The sequence below is a fragment of the Liolophura sinensis genome, chromosome 9 (assembly GCF_032854445.1).
Source record: "Liolophura sinensis isolate JHLJ2023 chromosome 9, CUHK_Ljap_v2, whole genome shotgun sequence".
Lineage (NCBI taxonomy): Eukaryota > Metazoa > Mollusca > Polyplacophora > Chitonida > Chitonidae > Liolophura > Liolophura sinensis.
In genome coordinates, this window is record NC_088303.1 from 15,511,432 (window position 1) to 15,533,823 (window position 22,392).

General features: G+C 39.9%; 2 protein-coding genes and 1 long non-coding RNA gene across 4 annotated transcripts; 1 reads left to right on the forward strand and 2 right to left on the reverse strand.

Moving 5' to 3' along the window:
- Positions 1-217: 217 nt before the first annotated feature.
- On the reverse strand, positions 218-5,132 carry LOC135474658 (uncharacterized). Its single transcript, XR_010444996.1, has 3 exons — positions 5,024-5,132; positions 868-1,143; positions 218-394 (listed from the first exon to the last, which is right to left on the reverse strand). It is a non-coding gene; the product is annotated as an uncharacterized LOC135474658 (long non-coding RNA).
- Positions 5,133-7,355: 2,223 nt separating this feature from the next.
- On the reverse strand, positions 7,356-12,576 carry LOC135475455 (IQ domain-containing protein C-like). Of its 2 annotated transcripts, none has more exons than XM_064755364.1 (4): positions 12,487-12,576; positions 10,656-10,941; positions 9,063-9,172; positions 7,356-8,764 (listed from the first exon to the last, which is right to left on the reverse strand). In XM_064755364.1, the coding sequence occupies exons 1-4, from the start codon at positions 12,562-12,564 to the stop codon at positions 8,723-8,725; spliced, it is 516 nt and encodes a 171-aa protein (XP_064611434.1). In that variant the 5' UTR covers positions 12,565-12,576; the 3' UTR covers positions 7,356-8,722. The 2 variants fall into 2 exon arrangements, with proteins under 2 accessions (XP_064611434.1, XP_064611432.1); XM_064755362.1 differs by having other exon boundaries at positions 9,873-10,941.
- Positions 12,577-13,808: 1,232 nt separating this feature from the next.
- LOC135475517 (protein archease-like) lies at positions 13,809-17,470 on the forward strand. The gene is made up of 4 exons (XM_064755444.1): positions 13,809-14,314; positions 15,516-15,594; positions 16,025-16,107; positions 16,685-17,470. Exons 2-4 carry the CDS (start codon positions 15,528-15,530, stop codon positions 16,862-16,864), a joined length of 330 nt encoding a protein of 109 aa, XP_064611514.1. The 5' UTR covers positions 13,809-14,314; positions 15,516-15,527; the 3' UTR covers positions 16,865-17,470.
- Positions 17,471-22,392: the final 4,922 nt, after the last annotated feature.

Consider the following 22,392-nt stretch of genomic DNA (forward strand, 5'->3'; position numbering starts at 1 on the left):
AACGCCAATACCCGCGACGACAAATAAAACAAACCACCAAAGAACTAAGAAAGTACATACTGCGAAAAGAGGACGGAATCATGCAAAGAGAGCAGTCAACAGTTTTAGTGATGTTAGAAAGATGCAAGGTATGTATGCAAGGCGTCTGAGTGAAATCAATATTCAAAACCTAAAGCCATATCTTTGCTCTACTCCCATATTGCCACATACTTACCATACATACAGCAGTAGTGGTAAGTACTGAAACCTGGTCCACACCGATAATCATGCCAACGTCCACCATCGTCTAATCGCATTTGACCACAAAGTTCAAAACAACCCCAAAAACTACAAGACGGCTGACCGGAAGCCCAAAAGCTCCAAGTCACAGGTGTCCCTCGGGTTTGTCGATCACCTGGAAAATGTTAAGAATTACCCCATTGTTGTTTGATGATTTCACATTTCGTACCGTAATTCCTTTGGTCACAATTCATTATAGTCAGCATTTCTAACAGTAATCTTAACTAATGAAAATCATCAAAATGATTCAGTAAAAAGTCTGTCCAATATATGCCAATCTGGAAACTCTTTAAATTTTCGCCTTGACGTGAGTTCAATTAAAAAAAAAACAACATATTTTTAGAATTGGATGACTTTTGTAGGACATTAGGATGGGCTCCAGCTGTGAAGCTGACAACAGTTTTTCGCCTTGAGCTAAATGGGACCAGAGTCGGACAACCGTGCAGTAGAGACCATGTTAGCTGGGCTAAACTCAATCACAAACTGCTTGCGGCGCCATAAACATGTATATAGATAAATCACACTCAAAGATTGAACTTTCTCTTTGCCCGCAAATGCTAAGCTGCTGTGAAACACACATGTACTCACCATTAACCCACTCATAATTATTTGACTCCGTCCTGTCATGCGCACCAATCCACATCCCGTTCACCTTCCAACCGAGATCGTGTTTGACAGTGTTGTAGATGAAGTTCTGTGTTGATCGATTCTTGATGTGAACAAGATTACCTCCCCGCCTGTGACAATCGAACTGTGCTTCATTCCACGTTTTGTCAGTGGGAACAAATCGGTAGCACTTCCCACTGAAATCCCTCATTATTCCCCCGCTAATCTTTGGACATCTGTAGAGATCACTGGATGATCCTGTAACGGATAGCCAATGACAATTTTTTCAAACTGTTTGAAATGCTTTTCACGAGATTAGAAGACACTCGACCTGAGAGCGTAAACCTCTGTAACAGCTAATTGTACACTCCCTACAACAGGTGCAATAATCTGCATTTATGTATAGTGTTTAATTTTTTTTTACAATTCCTGGATTTGGACAAGATCCAAATAACGGTCAAAACGGACTTGACTGCCGCTGAACCAGGCTGTGCACAAAATGTCATGCAACTCAGTTAACTAAAGTTAATTCTTAGACAAACCCATAACCTCCTCCCTTGACAATCATTAAATACACGTATAAGATAAGCAGTTCCAATTGCGGAAACTGTTTCCAGTGGGTTGGAGTTTTTCTACTTCAATCCTTATGGACATTATGGCCGGAATTTCTGACTGGATTAAACATTTACACTAGCGGATTGCCCATTTGTAACGTCATCATCACCTAATTTGAATAGGCCTATGCAACAGGTAGTTTTTCCAGAACTGAAAACTTTAATTCCTTGGGTTCTCAGTAACACACCCGCCAAATGTAATGTCGATCGAATGAATGGTTGTGGAGAAACCCACAGGCCAGACTAGCCGAATATTCTGTATACGCCCATCGTGGCCGGACCATAGGCGGACAGTCGAGCCATCATGAAAGGACCCTGATCCAATCCTTACTGCCATCCTGAAGCGATCGTCCGCCCATGGTGGGCCCATCCTGCAAGCCTGACGCGATCGTTCACCCATGGTGGGCCCATCCTACCATCCCGACGCTGTCGTCCGCCCATGGTGGAAAATATTTACGCCAATGGCTTTCCGCATTTTTTGCAAATTTTCACAACATAGCACATTCTCGGAGAAAAGTTTTTTTTTTTGTTTGTTTTTTTTTTGAGTAGGTTTACAGTGTAAAACTTAGGTATGAAGAAGATGTTTTAAAAAATACGTCCAGGTACTAATATATACCGGTTTAAGACTGGAAAGTGGTATGCACAAATTAAACAATGTAATGGGACAAACTAAGGAAGGATGTATACTCTGTGTTGTTACCTGCATCTGCGGATATCTTGACGACCAAGTAATATATTCCTAAGCCAGATACCTGACATTCATTAAGTACAGCTTAGTGTTTTTGCTTTTGTAAAAAGATGGCTGGGCTCTGTTCCTTTTGTCTGTACTCTGATACACTGTATAGAAAAGTAGGGAATATTTCACTTCGTGATACTTCTCGAAAATACAATTGTATATATGTGGATGAATACGCTATTCTCGACATGTTATTAGGCCTATAATCGTAAAAACACATCAAAACCGCGTAGGCGCTTGTTATGTGTTTCGAAAATTGTATTCAAACTTCATGTTTAGTTTCCATACATACTATTAAAACTTTATCTTTTGTACATCGCTTCCCTCATCAGATCTGTCAGTGTTACTAATAAAACGTTTGTCTAATTAAATTAATGAATATCAGTAAATGTGTCTCGTTTACATAGAATAGTCCCTGCTTGTTTTTGGCTAATATGTTTCAAGAAAGTATATTCCAAAGTTTACAGAGTTCAAGGGAATTACCCCCTATCGCCGATATACGCACCTATCCTATACACGTCAGGCAAACGTAGAGAGCGGCGTATGCGCTGTATGATACCGCCCCCCCCCCCCCCCCCCACCACCACCACCACTCTCTCGTAAAACTCCCAACTCAGCCCGGATTCCTGCATTATGCCAAGAGCTTGTTCAATACTAAGACGGGAGATATAGATATAAAATACTGTGTTCAAACATGTAAACACAACGGCCTTTGTACGTGGCTAAATGTGGCCATTGTAACGTGCCAACTTCCTAGTAGCTTGACATCATTTCTTTATGCATGTAATTCTGTAGGCTATACGAAGTGTGTGTATAAAGTAGGCCACATCGCAATAGCTGGGGAAGGTCTATTCACTATGAGAATACTTTAAACACCAAATGTCTAACGAGGGCTGAGAAAGATGATGGACTAGCCTCTCATACAGACCAATGTTTCAGGAATTTAAACTGACCCGCACTTCATTTTTGCGATCTATTTTAAAACGTGTTCGAATTTAAACCCTGGGATTCGGGCATTCCGTCTTAAATGATGTGTTAAATGAATGGCATTTAAGTGTAATTTTGTTTTACAATGTTGATGTGATACACTTTCATCAGCGTCAGTTTCCTTGAAGTATGTTAATAATAAAACTTGACAAGGTCATGTATACATTACGTTATGGTCTAGGGGAAAGACTTTAAGGGAGTAATTAACCGATGGAAACGCCATGCTTCGCTCTAGGCCACATCGGCTTTGTTTGACGTCCGCAATATATATGTACATTCTGGCGTATAGTCAGGATGGTCAGGACGCCCACTTTCCCTTACGTATATGTGTCTTAAATTAACGTCAAAAAATAATCACTAATAGATTTAAAACCAAGAATCTATCACCTTTTCTTTTCGCTGTGTGTTCTACTTGCACTGGCTTTCCTTTATAAGAAAAACGGTGGTTAGCAGTCTCGTGATCGTAAAGTAATTCTGAAATGATGGCGATAACGTCACAATTAACACAAATATAATGACGCATTCACTTGGGTTAAGTTAAGTACATGGTTTGGCCTGAATTTGAATTTCGTAGACATCATTTTCACCTTTTTTGATAAAGCACAGCTCGCTATTGTACGATTGTACAACTCAAGAAAAACTCAGAAAACATGAATCTAATATACATATACAAACAGAAGGCTATTATAAACTGATAATGTATGCACTTATTTCTTTGGAGTTTTACGCTGCACTAAAGAATATTTCACTTATACGACGGCTGCCAGCATTGTGGAGAGAGGAAGCTGAACAGAGCTCGGGGAAACCCACGATCATGTCTATATATGATCTGAACGTGTCTATATATCGGACTATATATGCATGTACCATAAAGTAGCAAGTTGGTAGGTTATAGGTTTACATTATCGCGGTCGTGGGCTTCCCTCGAGGTCTGCCCGGTTTCCACCCATCACAATGATGGCTGCCGTCGTATAAGTGAAATATTCTTGAGTACGACGTAAAACACCAACCAAATAAATAAATACATCATCGCCTACAGCCATTTTATTTCTTTATACAAAAATCCGTCAAAAAGTCAAAGAACGTTTTAAGTTATATGAGCCTACATATTACAGATTTAAAATATCAATGACAATATCAGAAAATTAAAAATGGAAGAATTTGTTTGCAATTGAGAAAACTTTGTTTGCGATTGAGAATATATATATATATATATATATATATATATATATATATATATATATATATATATATACCATGGTGGGAATTCCCTCTTGGAAATATCCATATTTTCCGAACCGTAATTGCAGTTTTTATCAAGTGTATATGGCTGCAAAAGTATGCCTAAAGCGCCCAAGCGCTCCTCGCGTCAGTGGCTTCATGGTTAGCGCGTCCGGCCCGGGGTTGGGAGGCCCCGCGATCAACCCTAGTTGGGTCATACCAAAGACTAAAAAAGGTACTAGCTGATGTCTCGCTTAACGCCCAGCAGTGAGAGATTAGAACAAGGAAACAAGACTGGTTGGTCCGGTATCAGTACAGTGTGACTGGATGGGATGTCATGTCGCGCGTCTTTGATATAATATACCTCATTGGCAGCATGAACTTGCTCTGCCGCAAGAAGACACTATATGTGTACACACCCAGCCATTCCTCGTCGTCAGTTGACTGAAAAATTGTTAAGTACAACATTATACCCCAAGCATGTATATAAACGCGATCAGACAAGACTTTCACAAAATCGGAACAAGATATTTCGTTACTTCCAATATAAAAATGCACAGATCACAGAAACAACACTTACCGAATGACAGGAACATGAGAAAACACCAAGGTAACCACACAACATGTCGCAAACTAGCCATTTTGAAGCTTTCTCCAGTCCTGATCTCGAATGACTAAGGAACTAGGTTGTTTTGACCCCTCTATAACTACTTCCCTCTTACGTCACTTGTCACCTATTCAGAATCGACCTGAGTGTATCAGACACTCAGATACGGAGTTATATACACATAAAACGGCACAATATATCTCCTGAGCTTGTACACTCAACTACAACAGTTTGAAATTCTTTACGTCTTTGTTACACATGTATATACATCTACGCTTTCAATACGATCACATTCATATGGAAGCCCAATAAGGCGTAACTGCAATGTGGCAGAGCATACATCGATGTATACAATGCATCTATATGGCCGTTCGCGATACGGTTCATAAGCACATTCGGAAAGAGCAAAAGACGCCCAAGACCTGTGTGCAGATGGTGAAAAGCTATACAGGCTACATTACATCACACTGTATATATAGAGATAACATGGGAACCACAGAGCATGGGAACATCTTCCAGGGTCTATAGCCAGGGGAGTTCACACGTTGGCGGCTAGAGTTCCACTCTGCCGTTTTCGTCAATGTAAACACAAAAAGACAACTGCAGGCTCAGATGTACACTAATTTCCGATGTGACAGTTGCAAGTTTGATCCAGTCAATGCAAGAAACCATATGTAATACTTTTATGTTACCGTCTTTTGACGTAAGAAAGTACAAATAAATAAAGGACTCGAAACAGCGTCTCATTTCAGACAGTCACTCTATTCCACACGGTTCATCGCCTTGAGCAGTCCCGCAGTATGTTACTTACGTATTATTAGCAAATCGCTATGCTGCAACGTCATGAATATCAATATAGGGGAGCTGATCATGTGATGTAAACATACACATGTGCTGTGATGTAAACAAATGCACGTGGCAAACTGTGACAATATCACACCATAATTAACTGATAAACTGATGAACAGAGCCGGACCCAAAACCGTGCTTTTTCAGTCCGGCAAATCTACACTATAGTGTAACCCCGACTTATTGTAGGTCTAAGAAAGGTTGGGAGCGCGTCTTCGGGGGTTTGGAATCTCAGAGCATCCGGGGCCTATAAACCGCCCCTGGACTTCTCCTTGCGCCGACCACAGGCTGCGATATAATCGTTCACTTGCCTCTGCATACCACTTTCAGGAATGTTAAGATATACGAATGTCTGTGGAAGCCAATAGAATATAATAGGATTTTTCTCCGATGTATTGCCTTAAAAAGGTTGCTTGAAGATGTAGGCTAAGCGTTGATTCGTGTCTCTTTATTTCATATACCATATGTTGTACGGATTTTAAAATAGAATAAAGAAAACTTATTACATGCTGGTACCTATAGATAATTACAATTATTATGTATATGACTATACATCAATGTAGTCCTGTATCAGATGGTCACCAAGCTTAAAGGATGCAATACCCTCAATAAAATGTTTTTGTGGGTATGATGTGTGGTTAAGCAACTTGTCTTGCACTAATATGAAATAGAAACAATAAATGACGGAATGATTGAACATATTACAATGAAGACTGTGAACGTGGAAGAGTTTGAATTTTAGGATGGGAATTTAGCCGCATATAAGCCAGATTAGAGTATCAACCTCCCAAGTTCATGGGATTCGTGAAACGTAATCTTGAAGGCCTACTCGATATATTTTGGCCTGTGGTTTATGACATGTTTTCATATCGGATAGTGTTAAACTATTAATGAGGAAAATTGATATGAATAGGTAATATGGGAGTTTAATTTTGCATCATAAGCTACCACATCAGGCTGTCGAGTTTACATTATACACTGTTAATACACTGTAAACATCATATTTCTGGGTTCCTTATGCCCTAGCTCCGAGACCGGTTGGTCATGTTCCCAGCTTTACATGTATTTCTGCTAGCTTACCTGAGAAGAATGAAACAGATCTCAGATGTAGTTATGTTCCACTTTCCCCTACGTCAAACCTAGCAAAGGTCACGTTATAAACCTGTTTTCCAGGCAAAATTCAATAGGCCTGAGTACTTTTGCGCGTATACTAGTATACCTGTTAATTCCCCAATCATTACCGAGAAACAATAACACTGAAAAGTTTGGTTAGGGGGTTAAGCTTTTATTAACCACATATATGAAAATCATCCAAAAATCTCAAAAGTTACGTGATTGTCGCAACAACAAAAAGCAAACAGGCTAAGATGTCACGCTGGATAATTCCAATATGCAGAACGTGGGCCGACATTTTCATCCAGCTGATCACAGACGACGAATAATGCTTATAGCTTGATGCCACTTTGCAGCCATACAGACAGGTAAAGACTCCTCCATCGAGCAAAGCTGCACTATACAGAGGCAAGATTTTGATCAGACAGAAACACAACCATACATATGACCATTTGGTCCTGATTGTAAATGATCATTACCAGGTTGTTCGTGACTGGACCAGAACGATTGTGTACCAGAACACTGTATTGTACTTCCTGACCTTTATGACACATGTAGTTTAACCCACCTCTCATGCTGGTTTAGCAGCTAAATTACACCAGGAGGTGGATTAGGTCCATGTACCTGAAGAGCGACGAGTTTCCTCTGGGCTCTGTCATGTTTTCTCAAGCTGTAACCAAGCTATTGTACTGAATAAAGCTTAAAACATTTATCAAAAATATAACACAGACTGCATACCATTCTTTGAAACGAACGGCATTCACCACTCGAATTTACTCTCACATTGTATTCACATGTTCTTCTATTCTCTACTGTTACACACCTGTCTTTCCACTACCCTATATAAACCCCTGCTATACTTTACATTTTGAAATTCACCCATATTGTAACATTCATGTTAAAGTTATTTTACAGTTATACATTATAAGCGCTATGCCCACTGGTTTGTGTGGATGACATCACTAGTGCTGAATGAATTTGTCTGCGAAAATTTTACTTACGTAAAATGTCTTTTTAACTGATTGTACGATGACATTGCAGTTGGGTAAGGGCATATTTCAATATGTCAAATCTTCAACTTATCCATCAACCCACTTCTGGTTTGAGAATCAAAATCTGGGCAATATTTATCCAAAACTGGTATGCATGGATTTTCTTGCAAATGAAGTATGTAGTACAACATACACTTTGCAGATTTGGATGTTTGAATAGTGCAATATTTATGTTGACATCTTATCTATTACATAATCCAAAAATAATAGTTTCATGAAATTTCAAATTTCTTCAAAATTCCCTTTGTTGCATTGGGCCATGAGTAAAACAGTTGCCTTTTGTTATATATAGCCCAAAATAGTCACTGAACATAATTCAAGTGTCGTTTACGGTTTGTCAGTTTATTCCTTCCCCATCAATGCACTTCAGACTTCTCTACTTATTCAATGACTGCTCTTTAATGCCACACTCAAAAATTTACTGCACACTTAGGAAATGACTTCCTTACACTACAGTGGTTATTAACTGCATGCATGTGCATGTCTGTCAGCATTCAATCATGATGGTGATGTGGAATATCAGCATTCAATCATGATGGTGATGTGGGATATCAGCATTCAATCATGATGGTGATGTGGAATATCAGCATTCAATCATGATGGTGATGTGGAATATCAGCATTTTTCTGATATCATCCTGCCAATCACAACCACTAATTCATCCTTTGGCTGTCTTCATTTGCTGCTTTAACTGCAGGTACTGTCAACAAAGAAGAAATTAAAAAACAGTTGAGCAAATTTATGTCATTTTTAACTGATTCAGTTTTTCTGATACTTTTTTAACGTATCTGAAAAGTCAATAAAACAGCTGATGCAAATCCTAAAAATTCATTTCTGAATTTATCATGACAATGAATATAAAACTAAATACTTAACTGAATTTAAGAATGCTTTAAAATGTAAACTCAGCTAAATACATGTATTCACATTCTAATTATGCTTGTAAATGACTTCACTAGAAGTTCTTAACAAACATTTGTCAGAGCACTTTTGATTACATTTTTGCGACTCTGTATGGCTTGCTGGACCCACAGTAACTCCATGGCAATGTGATGACGTTTTTTTCGGAGTTCTTCAGCATTTAATCCCTCAGCTGATATGATGCTAGCTAGAAAAACAAACAAACAATGATATTCAGATGCAATCTGCCTGTGCATGCATTTAACAATCTTGCAGGGGTAGCTAATGTATCGTCGCATTCACGCTTGACAATGTGCTTATCGAATAAAGATTTCTATGATAGAACCCCATACACCGTGGGCTTATCGAATAAAAATTTCTATGATAGAACCCCATACACAGTGGGCTTATCATATAAAGGTTTCTATGATAGAACCTCTTATATGGTGGGCTTATCGAATAAAGACTCTATGATAGAACCCCATACACAGTGCACTTATCATTTAAAGGTTTCTATGACATAACCTCATACAGAGTGGGCTTAATTTTTTTAAATTACAGTATTTTACATGCACGAAGCAAATGACAGAAATACTGATCGAGTTATTAGGCTCAACATTTGTGTGCAAAATACATTAGGTACTTTTTAACATACCACTAATAACATTTTGTTCAACACTGCTTTCCGTGTAACCAATGCCAATGCTGGCGTTCTGGGTATGACATAAGATACATCTGTACTTTGTACAGGCTGGCTAAAAATAAATATAAATCTGAGGGTTAACAGCTAAATGTAGAGAGCTACTGTAAGATTAATACAACTATTAACGAATCAGGCAAAAGGCACATCTTACACACAAGTTTTGGGCAAAATTTTACCACATTTTCATCATAGAAATTCATGTTACCTTTTGGTTGTGACTGGGAGTCAGCTGTGTGAGATATATCAGCATCCCAGAAGGAGGTGCTGTTTCCCCAGTGTTGTATGCTGTTGTCAAACAAAACACCGCTGGCATCAAGTCGTGAATGGGACACATCTGTTTGGGCCCCACCAGCAGTGTCTGATACACTAGCACTGACATCACCTGACATCTGTGGGATTTGATGGGGTCTGGCAACAGTGATATGGGAAACATTTCTGCTGACATCAGCACTTTTGCGTGAAACACTGACACCATTATCTAAACTGCCAGAGGCGTGAGGGACTTTTGTACAAGAATCAGTTGTCATGTTTGTTAATGTACTGGTGAAGCCATCCAATGTGTGTGAAACATCTGTACTGATATCACATCCATGTGAAATGTTGGCCACAGGATGATCTGTGACCCTTGAACCACTGGTAGAGCTAATAACTGGAAGATATGGAGTATTGCAAAGCTCCGTCTCATCACGGACATTATCAGAGTTTTTAAGTTCTGGACTTCCAGAAGCATTAGTTTCAGCCTCATTTGTTGGCAGAGGTGCAGGAGGTTCAACCCAAGTTTCACATGTGGATTTACTCTCAGTTGTTTCCCCTGATAACCTATCTCGTGCCAATACAGATGTAGGGTTACATGTACCAGCTTCAGATGTATCATATCCAGCAACAGTGTTAATGTGATGTGAAAGCGTTACTCTGTTAACACCACAAGAGGAACATGAATTGCCAATATCAACATTTGTGCTTGGTATTCTACTGGGGTTTAACTCACAATGTTGGGATTTCTCTGCAATTTTCAGATTCATTTTTTCACACACACCATCTGATTCATCAGCACTTTCATTGATCTTTAAAGTCTTCTTTTGATTAGTGTACTGTGGATTTGTGGCCACATGCCGTACATGTGAGCGTTTCTTTTTCACTCCTGGCAAGGAGATTCTCTGTGAATGCCATTCCACTACGAGCTGGGGATCATCCTCCATTTCCATGGCAACAGCCTCAAATTCTCGCCTAACCTGCTGTAGCCACCTCCTTGTAACATGACCCCTCACCCATGCCTGTAAATTAATTAAATACAATGATAGCAGAGGAGCAGGGAACCACAAATTTTAGTATGTGAAGAATACATGTTTCTTTCTGACACCATTATCAAAGGCATTTAAGCAGCTATTCCTTACTAAGCATCACACTGGGAAAGTAAGAACTCTTAGTGGATAGGTGGTAAGATAGCATACAGGATCATCAGCACAGTCAAGTACTGAATATCCTTGCTCTTAAATGAGCTTTTGAGCAAGTCCTACACACTGTCACGTTCATTTGTCATCAGTTTTGCAAAATCAGTATAGTTTACTATTCATCATTATTTTTCCATTTTATAACAATGTTGAAATTGCTCAAGCAGAAGTCCAGGCAAGTAGGTCTTCAAGCGAAGTGAAAAGATGATGGATTGAAATTTACAATCCACCAATAATTAGAGCTTAAAAGTCGATCTTAAACCACATTCGAGGATGATGTGTAGGCCACTGTACATGTACACCTTTATCTCTATGCATAGCAGGGTTAACAACTTTCCCAGCATTTTCTTTTCAGCTTAGACAGTATGCATCTAGTTCAACTGGGTTGAAAATGGAATCTTAAATTCTAATTACAAACATTACAATACGCTTAATTATTGATTTAGAATGGGGATTCTCCTACTGTTCCAATTTAAAAATAGTCTTGTGTGATCTTTCATGTATTTCCTGGAATGTTAATACCAATAACTGGCCACTCCATCTTCTTTATGGTTACAAGTTGCTCAGTAAATTAAAAATACACTCACTCTTAATTTCAATTCTAAACGATTCACAGGATGACAGGTTTTACTCAGGGGATGTCTCTGTGACTTTCAAACATTCTCATGAAACTAGCAGCAAAGTGATAAGGAAAATAGGAGAAAAATTGGCAGTTGCTAATTCTAGGTCAATGCATCTGTTAGTCCCTGGCCCCTTTCTCAGATGTTCATTGTGAAAAGCAGGTTCTTTAATGAATTGATGTCACTCTGCCACATGACAGTAATCTTACCTTAGAATCTCCTAAAAGTTTAAATGAAATGAGGGTTTCTGACTTAAAGTGTAAATCTACAGTAGCCCATTTTACAAAGCTATTGCAATGCAGCATCAAATGCAGTCCCCATGTTGACATATCTCTTCAATATCTGTTGTCACAGAAGTTACGTCAGGCGCAAGAATGTTTCGTAAAACAGGTCCCAGAAGCATAATTACCAGAGATTTAGGTCAGCCTCCATCAATTCAATGCATTATTTATTTAACTAAATCAGATCACTGTACAGTGGTATATATGTGTCCCTTTTCTTTATTGCAAATTGACAATAGTGTTATGCTTCTACACCTTGCTGATATCCATCGTCTATGGCTCGGGACTATTAGCAGGACAGGCCAATATAATATGACGAAAACTGGGCAGTCTATCGTTTGTACAACAAACTTTCCAACTCAAGTCTGAACACGAGCGTGCCGACCATGCAACGTCCTATAGAACGACTTTGAGAAGCAACTGGACAAACACAGAGATTTCATTCATAAATAACTTCAGTTTGCTACCTGTAATAAAACGATCTTGTCCGTTGCATCAGCATAATCCTCCAGGTCAACTTCTGCGATTTCACTACATTTTGCCATCTCCACACCCGCCATCAGAGGCTTTCTGTTTCTATGCAGTGATTGGTTAATGGGATCACATGACAGAAATGTCAAAATGGCGACAAACGTAAACACGCTGGTTGAGAAGAAATCAGATGATGGTCACTTTTTGGAAGAAATCTCACCGATTCAGTACGAATGTAAGTGATTTTCATATCAGGCAAGAATTCATTAATGGATGAGTGTTGTAAACTTATTGACTTCGGCGAGGTATGATTACTGACAGTTTTTAGTCATGTCGAAAACTGGACACGCTATTAAGCTGTGCATATGATTGGCTAAGCAGCGGCTGTATAAATCGCCTTTCGAGACACTGTCAACCACTTGCATCACATTTTTTTCGAATAAAGTTATCCAGATTATCCATCCATACAGTTGTCCCAGATCAAGGCAGGGGTAGGTATGTACACATCTAACATCGTGGGTTTCCCCCAGCCTCTACCTGAGTTCCTACCACCATAATGATGGCCGCCGTTGTATAAGGGAAATATTCTTGAGTACGGCGTAAAACACCAGCCAGATAGATAAATGCAGTAATTCGCTTCAGATTTAGCAATAACTTTATCTGAACACCCATAGCCCTGACCTCCATATCATACATGAAAAGTTCTTGATTACTGCCTTAAACCACCAATGAAATAAATGAATGAATACCCAGTAAACTAAGTTTAACCTTTAGCATTTAAAGATATAGGAAATTTGATTACATTTTTTTTTCAGATCTGGATCACACAGCGGATGTACAGTAAGTATATTTGTCATATTAGAGATTCAGCTAAGTAGTAATGGCTGTTTCATCGACTACCACGACCAAATTTTATCATATAAATGGGCGGTAATTAACTTGGGACACATAAGGGAAGGAAAAAAATTTAGAAGTAAAGTCGAAGTCAATCAGATCGATTTAATACTTATTTAATCCTAATCCCAGGTAACACATTCTTTAAAATCAGACCTCAGAGAACAGAAAAATGAATTGATGTTTCATTTCAAAGTTTTGATCTGGGCAAGGAATGTAATGGAAATGTATAAGCTGTCTTGCCTTTGGCCTTATTTTTCTTTAACTTACATGAAGGACTGTTAGTACCAATGCTAGTACACTGGATTTAATATAGTTTTTCCTTTTGCTCTTCAGATTACATTCCTGTATCCTTTTTGCTGTCTTCTTCTGTGTGTGTGATGAACTGCACATTTTGGACATTGTTCAGATGTAGATAGACCTTGTCTAGCAACTAGGTTTTTGGTGACTGGAAGCATCTTGGAGCAACTGGAAGCGTCCATTCAGACACTGGTTTTACCCAATCTGCATGGGCTTGTTCGGAGTTTAACGTTCAACTCTACTGCAGCCCAAAGCGTCCAGCTGTGTCAGTCTTAACATATGCTTCAGGCGTGCTCCGATTTGAGGACAGTTGCTCATAATAGCAAGGTTTTTCCAATCTTTTGGACATTATAAGCATTATTCATAGGTCGACTTTATCTACATGTAGTTGGACCCAGTTGCTTATGATCTCAAGGCAACCCATGCCAGGCTTATCATTTTATGTTTCTTATCGTGCTCATTTAAGAAATGTCAGTGTTATAGCAATTTCATGCAGGATTTGTTTTTCACTGTGTTAGTCAGAGAAAGTTAATTTTGAAATTACATCTACTAAAAATGCACAGGACCTTTCTGTTTGTTGAACTTAATTAGTAACCAGGGGGAAAAACACTCAAGGAAGCATTTGAGCAGGTTTGTAATATATATTCTAGTTATGTTATTATATTTTCTTTTTTGTTATACCATAATGATATAAAAGGAAATGAATTCTTCTAGCATTCATATTTCTATATACTTAGAAATATATATGTATGTAACTTGGTACCTTTGAATGACCACAGAAAGCTGTTTTGTAACCCAGAAAACCCAGTATGATCAAGTAAATAAATGTGTCAGATCTGGATTATGTGATATGATGATATTGACAGACTGAGTATTTTCTGCCAATAAGTGCAATGCATATACATTGTATCAAGTTTCCTGCCCTGGTTCATTTTTTCAACAATTGCCATTTTTGGCCTCACTTCCATACTCCAGATGGCTGTTTCAAATACAGTCATGACAATGGGGGCACCCTGGTGAAACAGTTGTGATATTTGGACCTGTTGTTACAGCAAAGAATGCTCCATAATTAAATAGCTATGTAACTGTCAGCCTGACGTTAAAAAATCAGGGGTGCTGCACATATTTAAATTAATTGCTAAAATGGAAAGCTGCATCACTTATTTTAGGTATCTCTAAATAATCCTGAAACCGGAAGGAACAGTTTGGGCCCTGTTAGCATGCCTTTTACTCCATATGAAATAGTCGATTCCTCCACACACATGCTCACCATTGCTTATGTGGTACTTCAGTTCAAATGTTTACATTAGAGGAGTACCGGTATTTGTTATGTGTGGGGGGCCTCCGTGGCAGAAAGGGTTAGCAGACCAGCACTGCGCAATGACCTAGGAACCTCTTACCAATGAGGTCATTTTGAGTTCAAGTCTAGCTCAAGGTCACTTCCTCCCCAGCCATATAAGGGAAATCTGCCAGCAGCCAGTGGATGGTCGTGGGTTTCGCCCAGGCTCTTCTTAGTGATGAGGATCCATGACAGACTATATCAAGAATATTTATGGAATAGTCAGCTGTGTACAGTGACATTCAGTTGATAAGGGACATATTGTCAGTTGTACTACTTTTTGGTACACACATGTGATTCTGGGCTATATAACATGCCAGATGGGGGAATGGTGTCAGTTAAACATGGTCAAGAAGCAGCAGTCTATAGACTTTTTGTACAGGCTAGGCCATCGTCCACATTTAATATTGGTGAATGTCACTCATTAGTTTTTGGATCAGTGGATGATTTCCTTTATGTTAGCAGATAATAATAATGTGATTATTTTCTCAGGTGGCCATTGCCATGTTTGGTTACATGACAGAAATAGATAAAGTGGAAATGTTAGAAAAGGAAAGCATAGACGCTGAGGGTGAGTATGAAAATAGTAGACCATATCATCTCTTGTATGCCAAATGCTTCAGAATAAGGACTGTATTGGGCCAATTGAATTAGGGCATTGTTCTTGATAACTTGCTTCTTTGGTTGCAAAAGTTGATTTATGTCTGGAAAGTCTTGTGCCAAATGTGGGTGTCCTATACCTGACCACCACTATGTAAGCCTGTGGTAATAACAAAGTATACTTGAACATGATGAGCAAAGGTAATAAACAGAGGTAGCTCTGGTGTATTAATCAGTGCATACCTGTTTATTGTCTCCTGAAGATTTGGATTACCTGCATCTTAAGTTCATAATGGAATTTGAGAGATGAAAACTAATTTTGAAATGTATTTTCCCATATATACAGCACAGAGCTGAAGAGATCTTACAATTTCTAACTGCAAAGGTTTTTTGATTTACAGGTGATGACATGCTGTCTTTGTTATTCCATTTCTTGGATGAATGGCTCTTTGTCTTCTCAGCTGAACCATTTTTCATTCCAAGAGTAAGTGTAACCAGTCACTATATTAACCATTTAAATAAATGGTGGCTAATTCATTTGAAAAAAAGTCAAAAGTTTCATATAATGCATGACTTTTTTAAATGTTTCATACACTGTGGTTCAGTGTCATAATGCAGGTTATCATGAAGTCATGACATGCCTTGACCTGTAAGGTTATAGGTTCAGGATCAAAACTTGAATACTTGAGGTACCCCATTCACTTTGAGGCTGACCTGAAAAGGTTCTATCCAAGCACATGACTTCAGCCTGCTAGGGATTTTATGCACAAATAGAACAGTCCTCGGACTAAAATACAAGGATTTACTGCAATAGTCAGGAAATGATACTATGGTTTAGTATGTCTACCAGTAATTCACAGTCTACTCTCGATTATGAGTTAAGCATATAATGCCATTCCAAACTACACACAAATCACTGCTGCATTATTCCACTCATGTACTGGAATCTTATGGCATTTAAAATGAGTTTTACTACATGATTTAAGAGAAGAAATTATATTATTACACAGCAGTTACTAATGACTTTCACCTCTTTATTGCTATTTTATTTTTCTCTGCAGAAAGTTGTGATAACAAATTTTGACAAGGAAAACTTCAAGATCAGTGCCGTAGGATACGGAGAGACATTTGACATAAGCAAACACCCTCAGGGTTCAGAGGTGAAAGCCATCACCTACTCACATATGCAGGTTCATGAAAAAGAGGAGCAGTGTGACATCTTCTGTATCGTGGACATTTAGACGTGGATTGAGTACTGTTAAGGGCAAGGAATCCAAACTTTCCTCTCGCCAGCTGCAGGAGCAGGAAAGGAAGGCAGCCAAGTTTCCGTGTGCGATGTCTGTATTAAAACTTGGTGACAGTTAGTTGTCAGACAAACTGTACCAGTGGTAAAACAGTGAAATGAAAGCTTCCAGCACATTTAGTCTGCAGAGCTACTGGTATGGTTTATGATAGATTACAGTTGACTTGAGCCTACGGATAGCTAAGCCGGATGGTCATTGGTTGACATATTCAAACAAAAACACAAAGAAAGACATTGTCATGAGTACTTTGAGTAAAGCAGAAAAAAATCTGTGTGTGTAGCTAAAAAGTAATATGCTTTTGTGTGGTCTTAGCACATGCATTGAGATCAGTGTGGTACCTGGTGCATGTCGTGTGATCTTAGCACATGCACTGAGATCAGTGTGGTACAGGGTGCATGTCGTGTGGTCTTAGCACATGCACAGAGATCAGTGTGGTATCTGGTGCATGTTGTGTGGTCTTAGCACATGCACGGAGATCAGTGTGGTACCGGGTGCATGTCATGTGGTCTTAGCACATACACTGAGATCATTGTGGTACCGGGTGCATGTCGTGTGGTCTTAGCACGTGCACTGAAATCAGTGTGGTACTGGGTGCATGTCATGTGGTCTTAGCACATGCACAGAGATCAGTGTGGTGCCGGGTGCATGTCGTGCGGTCTTAGCACGTGCACTGAGATCAGTGTGATGCCGGGTGCAAGTCGTGTGGTCTTAGCACGTGCACAGAGATCAGTGTGGTGCCGAATGCATGTCGTGTGGTCTTAGCACATGCATTGAGATCAGTGTGGTACCGGGTGTATGTCATGTGGTCTTAGCACATGCAGGGAGATCAGTGTGGTGCTGGATGCATGTCGTGTGGTCTTAGCACATGCACAGAGATCAGTGTGGTACTGGGTGCATGTCGTGTGGTCTTAGCACATGCACAGAGATCAGTGTGGTACTGGGTGCATGTCGTGTGGTCTTAGCACATGCACGGAGATCAGTGTGGTACCGGGTGCATGTCATGTGGTCTTAGCACATACACTGAGATCATTGTGGTACTGGGTGCATGTCGTGTGGTCTTAGCACGTGCACTGAAATCAGTGTGGTACTGGGTGCATGTCATGTGGTCTTAGCACGTGCACTGAAATCAGTGTGGTACTGGGTGCATGTTGTGTGGTCTTAGCACATGCACAGAGATCAGTGTGGTGCCGGGTGCATGTCGTGTGGTCTTAGCACATGCACTGAGATCAGTGTGGTGCCGGGTGCATGTCGTGTGGCCTTAGCACATGCACTGAGATCAGTGTGGTGCCGGGTGCATGTCGTGTGGCCTTAGCACATGCACTGAAATCAGTGTGGTACTGGGTGCATGTCGTGTGATCTTAGCACGTGCACTGAAATCAGTGTGGTACTGGGTGCATGTCGTGTGCTCTTAGCACGTGCACTGAAATCAGTGTGGTACTGGGTGCATGTTGTGTGGTCTTAGCACGTGCACTGAAATCAGTGTGGTACTGGGTGCATGTCGTGTGATCTTAGCACATGCATTGAGATCAGTGTGGTACAGGGTGCATGTCGTGTGGTCTTAGCACATGCACAGAGATCAGTGTGGTATCTGGTGCATGTCATGTGGTCTTAGCACATGCACAGAGATCAGTGTGGTACCGGGTGCATGTCATGTGGTCTTAGCACATATACTGAGATCATTGTGGTACCGGGTGCATGTCGTGTGGTCTTATCACGTGCACTGAAATCAGTGTGGTACTGGGTGCATGTCGTGTGGTCTTAGCACATGCACAGAGATCAGTGTGGTCCCGGGTGCATGTCGTGTGGTCTTAGCACATGCACTGAGATCAGTGTGGTGCCGGGTGCATGTCGTGTGGTCTTAGCACATGCACTGAAATCAGTGTGGTACTGGGTGCATGTCGTGTGATCTTAGCACGTGCACTGAAATCAGTGTGGTACTGGGTGCATGTCGTGTGGTCTTAGCACGTGCACTGAAATCAGTGTGGTACTGGGTGCATGTTGTGTGGTCTTAGCACGTGCACTGAAATCAGTGTGGTACTGGGTGCATGTGTACTAAAACCCTCAGATCTCAGAACTATTTATGCCCCTGTCTACTTCTCTACTTCTCTACTTCTCGACCTCCAAAGTTCCATAAGTCACACAGAACAATTTTACTAAAGAAGTGGGTATCATAAAAGCCATCCACAGAGTAATTGGCGTCATGATGGCCTCTTCTATATCTGCTTCATTTATTTATTTATTCATTTATTTATTTGATTGGTGTTTCACGCCATACTCAAGAATATTTCGCTTATACGACAGAAGCCATCATTATGGTGGACGGAAACCTGGGCAGAGCCCAGGGGAAACCCACGACCATCAGTTGCTTGCAGACCTTCCCACACACATGTACTTCATTTAATAATAAAACATTCAAGTGGTAAATTACATTCTGTTCTAGATTACTTATGGCCAATGAAATATGATCAGAGATCTGCATAATGCACTATTTTATGCGAGAAAAGTTATCATGACAGATTATATTGTTGTTATGGTGGTCTGGAGGTACATTTATTCAGTTATTCATTTGATTGGTGTTTTATGCCGTACTCAAGAATATTTCACTTATACGACGGCGGCCATCATTATGGTGGGAGGAAAACGGGCAGTGCCCGGGGGGAAACCCACGACCATCCACAGGTTGCTGGCAAACCTTCCCACGTACGGGTCTGGAGGTACAGCTAGTATTGTTGTTATAGTGTTCTGGAGGTACAGCTAGTATTGCTATGGTGTTCTGGAGGTATAGCTAGTATTGTTGTCATGGTGTTCTGGAGGTACAGCTAGTATTGTTATGGTGTTCTGGAGGTACGGCTAGTATTGTTGTTATGGTGTTCTGGAGGTAAAGATAGTATTGTTATTGTGGTGTTCCGAAAGTACAGCTAGCATTGTTGCTATGGTGTTCTTGAGGTACAGCTAATATTGTTATTATGGTGTTCTGAAAGTACGATATGTATTATTGTTATGGTGTTCTGAAGGTACAGCTAGTATTGTTGTTATGGTGTTCTGGAGGTAAAGCTAGTATTGTTGGTATGGTGTTCTGGAGGTACAGCTAGTATTGTTGTCATGGTGTTCTGGAGGTACAGCTAATATTGTTATTGTGCTGTTCTGGAAGTACAGCTAGCATTGTTGTTATGGTGTTCTGGAGGTACAGCTAGTATTGTTGTTATGGTGTTCTGGAAGTACGGCTTGTATTGTTGTGATGGTGTTCTGGAGGTACAGCTAGTATTGTTGTTATGGTGGCCTGGAGGTACAGCTAGTATTGTTATTGTGGTGTTCTGAAAGTACAGCTAGCATTGTTGCTATGGTGTTCTGGAGGTACGGCTAGTATTGTTGTTATGGTGGTCTGGAGGGACATCTAATATTGTTATTGTACTGTTCTGGAAATACAGCTAGCATGGTTGTTATGGTGTTTTGGAGGTACGGCTAGTATTGTTGTTATGGTGTTCTGGAGGTACAGCTACTATTGTTATTATAGTGATCTTGAAGTACAGCTAGCATTGTTGTTATGGTGTTCTGGAGGTACAGCTAGTATGGTTGATATGGTGTCCTGGAGGTACAGCTAGTATTGTTGTGATGGTGTTTTGGAGGTACAGCTGGTATTGTTGTTATGGTGTCCTGCAGGTACAGCTAGTATTGTTGTTATGGTCTTCTGGAGGTACAGCTAGTATTGTTGTCCTTGGTGCAAACTGTAAGTCCTTTATCACAGAGATTGAGTTGGAATAACTTGCTCCATGGTTTTTCATCAGAAGACTTGTCATATACTTGGTGGTATTCTCTCATTTGAAGTGTTTGTTGGAACCTTGGTGACAAATAAGTGATTGATGATGCTGATCATGAAGCTGTATGTACAGTTTCATGTTTGTTGAAGGCCAACGATGTGTGAGAATACATGTACATGTATATATAAGTATGTACAGGAATTACATGCAGAAGGTTGTGCTTTAGCGAAAAGACTCTGGTTTCCTCCACACATAGCTTAAAGCTGACTGCCATCATAAATTCAGTGAAAAATTCAGGAATTCAATTCTAGATAACTGTTTCCCCTTTAACCCATAAACTTGCAGATTTCCACCTTGAATAAAGTGGAATCTTAAGTCTTGTTTAAGACTGGTTATTACTGAGGCATCAATATATGCAATGAATATATGCAACTAGTAAAACATTGTGTCACAATCCAGACCTACCAAATACATGTATATTGAGTGAGGGGTTTGGGCTACTACATGCAGTACATATGCATATATTTCTGTAGATTAAACATGAAAATATTCTTGAGCATCAGTCAAAGGAATAAATAAATAAACTAATTCTCTTTTTGTGCTGTCTGATGAACAAACAAACTTCTTACATTATACGTGTCAGTCATGATTGATTTATTGAAGAGCCAACTGATTGGTGGGTTGACAGTCTACTTGGTATCCCACAGCTTGTCATATGTAGACCCTATATACTGTATAAAGTTTAATTCTTCTAAATGCACTTTTCAGAAACACAATAGGACCTTAAAATTTGCAAAGGAATTAATCAAACTTCCCCCCCAAAAAAAATCTTAAGAGGCTCTAGAAGGTGGAGGAACGTATCAGGATCAGAAGTTTCACACATAAAGTACAGTTATTGTTAATTTGAAGGAACAGCACCATTTGGATTTAACGTAACTTGAAGGCTCTTGTGGACTTCTATCAGCAGACAGCTGCCGGGACAAGCTCTTGTGTCTGCCTCAACTTACATAGAGTGAGAGAAATAGCAGGCAGCGAAATTTGGCCTGCCGGCGAAACCCAGAAATCGGTTACGTCTTTTCCGCCTCGCCTAACCGATCATTCGGTTACGCCACGTATGTTTATCAACCCGATCGGTTACGCTAATTGTTTACGTGGTTTATGATTCAGGCATCATTCTGGATCATTAATAAAAGTATTCAGCTCAATGTTATGTTTGTTTTTCTTTTCTATATCTAGCAGCTCATACCGTAAGGTTGGTGAACAAAAGAAAGAGAAATTTTACACTCACACGGTGTTTCAACGTTGTGTGTTGCCTGGTTGGTACTTGACTCCTGTGGCACATTTTTACGTGAAATTCCGTTATACAGGCTTATATGTGAAAAGATAAGTCAAAATAAATAATTTGAGTATTATCTCAAAGCCTGTAAAGCATATATGAATGATTACATTTCCATGTGACCAGCACAGGCAGCTGGCTGTGGCTGACCGCATACTGGCCGCGTTGTGATTATGACAGCTGTTCAGTCCAGTTTATCTGTAGTTACCTAATGCACACTGACTCTAAGGACGTTCTCGTTGGACAGTTGGCCTAACCGATTTTCCGGTTAGCCAAATTGAACCGCACGTAACCGTTGCGCGACCGACGGTTTCGTTCGCGCCAAATTTCGCTGCCTGAATAGTCTAAGTACTGGTTGACCGGGTGTCAGT

Bases quoted from the DNA above. Each gene is read 5' to 3' on its own strand.
- LOC135475455 (XM_064755362.1), bottom strand. From the start codon at position 12,564: ATGGCAAAATGTAGTGAAATCGCAGAAGTTGACCTGGAGGATTATGCT. The intron at 9,173-9,872 runs GTAACATGAATT...TTGTTTTTCTAG, and splicing joins CTCCCAGTCACAACCAAAAG to CTAGCATCATATCAGCTGAG. The intron at 8,765-9,062 runs GTAATCAAAAGT...CTTTGTTGACAG, and splicing joins CCATACAGAGTCGCAAAAAT to TACCTGCAGTTAAAGCAGCA.
- LOC135475517 (XM_064755444.1), top strand. From the start codon at position 15,528: ATGTTTGGTTACATGACAGAAATAGATAAAGTGGAAATGTTAGAAAAG. The intron at 15,595-16,024 runs GTGAGTATGAAA...TTTGATTTACAG, and splicing joins GGAAAGCATAGACGCTGAGG to GTGATGACATGCTGTCTTTG. The intron at 16,108-16,684 runs GTAAGTGTAACC...TTTTCTCTGCAG, and splicing joins AACCATTTTTCATTCCAAGA to AAAGTTGTGATAACAAATTT.